Below are 5,278 nucleotides of genomic sequence, written 5' to 3' on the forward strand. Positions count from 1 at the left end.
ATCTCCCACGCCACCCCAACCACTATCATTACGCGGTCCCACGTCCCTTTATACTATAAACGCACCGGTCTCCATTACTGTAATTGGAGCGCTCCACGTATCTACTGTACGCACAATTTGACTTTGGCGTACACACTGCACGTATTTTCAAAGTGTAAACCTGTGTTATTTGTACGCTTTTGAGTGAGAGTGGGCTGTGAAAAAGAGCTGCTCGTCAGATTTCAAGCAAGAACATGCAGAAATTCCACTGACTTGGGTACACAAGGTATATATGGTTTATGCAAAGCAAATACTTCTGAGGGTGGGAACATGTTGGTGACCGGAGGCAACATGGTGTAACAACCAGGCACGGCGCCAGGATTCCAGTTTTGGATGGGCCAGACCAATTGTGGGTGGGCCTTATATTATATATATTATATGTGCTTACATAATAAAGATTGTAATAGCTTGATGCTATTTATATGTTGTTGCATTGTAAAAAGTTTCGGTGCAAAGGACGGACCTATCCGCTATCGCTCTCCTTGGTTCTGCCCAAAAGAAGAGCGCTTTGGAATCTCCATTACCACCATACCTGGCTGTGCTATAGCGCATCTCTCCTAACCTAAGGCCTATAGGCTGTAAAAGTGGTCAGGAATCTAATATTTCCCCAAAACATAGTTTAGTTCTGCTCGTATAACATGAGGCCGAATATTTCACAATTCTTTTCAACTGTTTTAAGTTTTCAACAATACAGATCAACAACACTGCCCGACAGTTTCAATCAATACTCGGCCACAGAACGTGTTCATTGACAACGTCATCTGTCATGTAAAACAAGACTGTTTTCGATCGATTCTGCGCAGATCTGGCTCATCTCGAACGAGCCTAATCTCCTGAGCTCCAAACTGAATGTCAGAATGGGAAAGAAAGGTGATCTAAGCAACTTTGAGCGTGGCATGGTTGCTGGTGCCAGACGGGCTGGTTTGAGTATTTCCCAATCTGCTCAGTTACTGGGATTTTCACCCACAAACATTTCTAAGGTTTACAAAGAATGGTCTAAAAAAGGAAAAACATCCAGTATGCTGCAGTCCTGGGGGGCGAAAATGCCTTGTTGATGCTAGAGGTCAGAGGAGAATGGGCCGACTGATTCCAGCTGATAGAAGATCAACTTTGACTCAAATAACCACTCGTTACAACCGAGGTATGCAGCAAAGCATTTGTGATGCCACAACACGCACAACCTTGAGGCGGATGGGCTACACCAGCAGAAGACCTCACTGGGTACCACTCATCTCCACTAAAAACAGGAAAAAGGGGCTACAATTTGGACGAGCTCCCCAAAATTGGACAGTTGAAGACTGGTCTGATGAGTCTCGATTTCTGTTGAAACATTCAGATGGTAGAGTCAGAATTTGGCGTAAACAGAATGAGAACATGGATCCGTCATGCCTTGTTACCACTGGGCAGGCTGGTGGTGGTGATGTAATGGTGTGGGGGATGTTTTCTTGGCACACTTTAGGCCCCTTAGTAGCAATTGGGCATCGTTTAAATGCCACAGCCTACCTGAGCATTGTTTCTGACCATGTCCATCTCTTTATGACCACCATGTACCCATCCTCTGATGGCTACTTCCAGCAGGATAACGCACCATGTCACAAAGCTCGAATCATTTCAAATTGGTTTCTTGAACATGACAATGAGTTCACTGTACTAAAATGGGGAAGGAAGGGGAGCTTGCACCCTGGATGTGCACCCCACAAATCTCCATCAAGTGCAAGATGCTATCCTATCATTATGGGCCAACATTTCTAAAGAATGCTTCCAGCACCTTGTTGAATCAATGCCACGAAGAATTAAGGCAGTTCTGAAGGGGAAGGGGGTCAAACACAAATATATATATATATATATATATATATATATATATATATATATATATATATATATATATATATGTGTGTGTGTATATACTGTTTATAGGGAAAGCTCAGAAAGACTTTTTTTAAATAAACACCAAATAGTGGAGAGAAACCGTTGGAGAGAAACAGTGAACAGGTAAAAGAGCAAAGATATCAAAATGTCAGGGCAAGATGTCTAAGGTTACATACACAGCTGAACACTTACTATTTTTCACAAAGTCATCACCACATTACTGTAATTTGTATTTAGAGATGATACAGGTGCATGGCAAGAGAGGATATCCAATGTGATGTTGATGAAAACCTGTGACCTGATGCTGAAGAGAGGCTGGATTAGTCCCACTAGTCTTTGTTACTAAAATGTAACTTTAGTAGTTTATAACTTTGATCATACAGGCCACTGTAAAAAAAAAAAGTGTTATACTATACATCTACTCACATTTCAGTAAACACAAAAAAAGAAAAAGGCTTCAGGATTTAGTGTTACTGTAATTTTCATCTTTGCAGGTTGTGACTGTATTCCGATGTATTTCATGCTTTTGTGTTTTACTATGACTTACTGTGATTTATTTTACTTTTTATGATTATAATTGTTTAATAATAATTTTTTTTTTATTTGGACTGTGAAGCACTTTGTGATAAGTGCTATATAAATAAACTTTACTTACTTACGAGCTCAATGCTGTGTGTGTGTGTGTGTGTGTTTGTGTGTATGTGTGTGTGTGTGTGTGTGTGTGTGTGTGTGTGTGTGTGTGTGTGTGTGTGTGTGTGTCCTCACAAGTAGAAATTGCACAATAAGCCCTAGCATCTCTATATAAAAGGCAGCTGACTTGTGGTGAGTACAACAGACATCAGCAGACCAGTTGACTTCTTCCTGCCGAACATTCACCATCAGCAGACACGTAAGTCTTCAAGAACTTTATTTACTTTATGTGGAACATACATTTTACTATTTCAAAGTTATTATATTCATTATAAATAGGTGCAGCATGCACATTTAAAATACAATTTTAGATGTCATAATAGTGATCCATATTTGATATTTTAATTTGTCATAATCATATTGGAGCTCATCTCAAAAGGCACAGTCATGCTGCTAACTTTTCATATTGTGTTTATTCACTATTGTGTTTTCACACCACATTCACAAGGTGACAATCGTGAAATATATACATTATACATACAAACAAATGATGTGTCGTTCTTTTTTGCAGCTACCCACAATGGCCTACATCTCAGAACTTAATGTGTCCCTCAATGTATCTGAGGAGCAATTTCTCCAATCACAAGGCTTCAAGAAAATCAGTGTTGATCTAAACAAAGGAGCAGGAGGAAATGACATCTTTCTTTGGTACAAAAAAGGATCAGTACCAATCACCAGGGTTCAATTTACATTCAACGATAACATGAGTGTTGGATTGAGCAATGCAGGGTACACAAAGGTCCATAAAGATCTCAATGCAAACGCAGGAGGTGATTACATCTACCTTTGGTACTTCAGAGGGTCCGGGGAGTTCCACACTCCCATAGTGGACATTGATGTCACTATAGATCCAGGAAGTGAAGCCCTGAAGTTCAGCACAGGCTGGGAGAAATCAGCCTGTGATCTGAACCGCAAAGCTGGAGGGAACTGGATCCACACCTGGGTGAAGAGAGAGAAACAAACCTACATCTGTGATGTCTCTGCTACTGCTTCCTACGGATCAGACACCGACTTCTATAAGGCAGGTTACATCCGTGTGGATGAAGATACTAACAGAGAGGCAGGAGGTCCCGATGTCTTCATCTGGTATCGTCAGACCACCGACCCCAGACGTGCGCTCACGGATCTGAATAGCTCCACCAATGATGAAGAATATCAGTCCCTTCAGCATCAAGGTTACACTCCAGTAAATGTTAACCTCAACGAGGGGACCGGAGGCCACCCGGTGTACATGTGGTACAAGAAAGATGACGGCGCCAGTCCCATTAAGGCCATGTCCCTGGTTCTTATCCATAATACTGTACTAGCTTATGAGAGGGCTGGTGTCTCCGTTATCCAAAGAAATCTTAACATAGGTACTAAAGGCAGCCCTGAGTTCCTGTGTTTCTATCGGTGAAAGGCTGAGAAAGCCTTCTTGATGGAAGCAGAGCTGAGAATTCCCAACACTCACTGAAGTAGAAAGCAGAGTCCAACATTATTCTTAAATCATTTTGCTGATAGTCTCTTTAATTTTATTTTCTCTTTTTCTTCAATACAGAAAACCATGTGATTAATTGTATTCTGGTAATATGGATTATAAAAATATATATCAAATGGTATATAGGTTCTACTGATAAACTTGATGTCAAATCAATCAAATGATTTCACATGGCTGTTTTTAACCAACGATGTTAAGGATTAAATATTAAAACTCTGTATCACTTTAATCTGAACATTTCCCGATTTTCAATAAAGACAACTCTGCATGTAAGGTGTGTTTGCTTCAGACTCTTCACTGTAGAAATGAAACAGTTATCCACTGTACCGTTGGAGAGAAACAGTGAACAGGTAAAAGAGCAAAGATATCAATATGTCAGGGTAAGATGTCTAAGGTTACATACACTGCTATAAACAATGTGAAAAACAATACCTTTATTACAGAAAAACTGCATACTTTCTGTTTTTCACAAAGTCATCACCACATTACTGTAATTTGTATTTAGAGATGATACGATACAGGTGCATGGCAAGAGAGGACATCCAATGTGATGTTGATGAAAACCTGTGGCCTGATGCTGGAGAGAGGCTGGATTAGTCCCACTAGTCTTTGTAGTTTAAAACTTTGGTCATACAGGCCACTGTAAAAACATGTGTTCATTAATATCGTCTACTCACATTTCAATAACCACAAAAAGAAAAAGACAGAAACAACACATCTAGTGAACTGAATTCTAAACTCTGCCTTCAAACAGGATGTATAACATCCAAGCAGCCTTAAAATCCTCTGAAAACCGTCCAATAATCAGAGTCCTTCAGTCCTTCACTTCAAAAAGCTTTCTTATTTTCTCATACAGGCCCCTGTAAAAAACTGTTCAAGTACAATAATATACATCTACTCACATTTCAATAAACACAAAAAGAAAAAGGCTTCAGGATTTAGTTTTACTGTAATCTTCATCTTTGTAGGTTGTGACTGTATGTATTTCATGCTTTTGTGTTTTACTATGACTTACTGTGATTTATTGTGCTTTTTATGGTTATATTGTTTAATAATGTACTGTTTTATTTGGCCTGTGAAGCACTTTGTGATATATGCTATATAATGATGATATTATGATATGTGCTATATAAATAAACTTTACTTACTTACTTAGATCTCAATGCTGAGTGTGTGTGTGTGTGTGTGTGTGTGTATGTGTGT

General features: G+C 39.4%; 1 protein-coding gene across 1 annotated transcript; it reads left to right on the forward strand.

The window, feature by feature from the left end:
• The first annotated feature begins 2,739 nt into the window (after positions 1-2,739).
• LOC114573637 (uncharacterized) lies at positions 2,740-4,348 on the forward strand. Its single transcript, XM_028605918.1, has 2 exons — positions 2,740-2,797; positions 3,110-4,348. The coding sequence occupies exon 2, from the start codon at positions 3,119-3,121 to the stop codon at positions 3,992-3,994; it is 876 nt and encodes a 291-aa protein (XP_028461719.1). The 5' UTR covers positions 2,740-2,797; positions 3,110-3,118; the 3' UTR covers positions 3,995-4,348.
• Positions 4,349-5,278: the final 930 nt, after the last annotated feature.

The sequence above is a fragment of the Perca flavescens genome, chromosome 18, assembly GCF_004354835.1.
Source record: "Perca flavescens isolate YP-PL-M2 chromosome 18, PFLA_1.0, whole genome shotgun sequence".
NCBI lineage: Eukaryota > Metazoa > Chordata > Actinopteri > Perciformes > Percidae > Perca > Perca flavescens.

Coding starts and splice junctions, on each gene's coding strand:
- LOC114573637 (XM_028605918.1), top strand. CDS start 3,119: ATGGCCTACATCTCAGAACTTAATGTGTCCCTCAATGTATCTGAGGAG.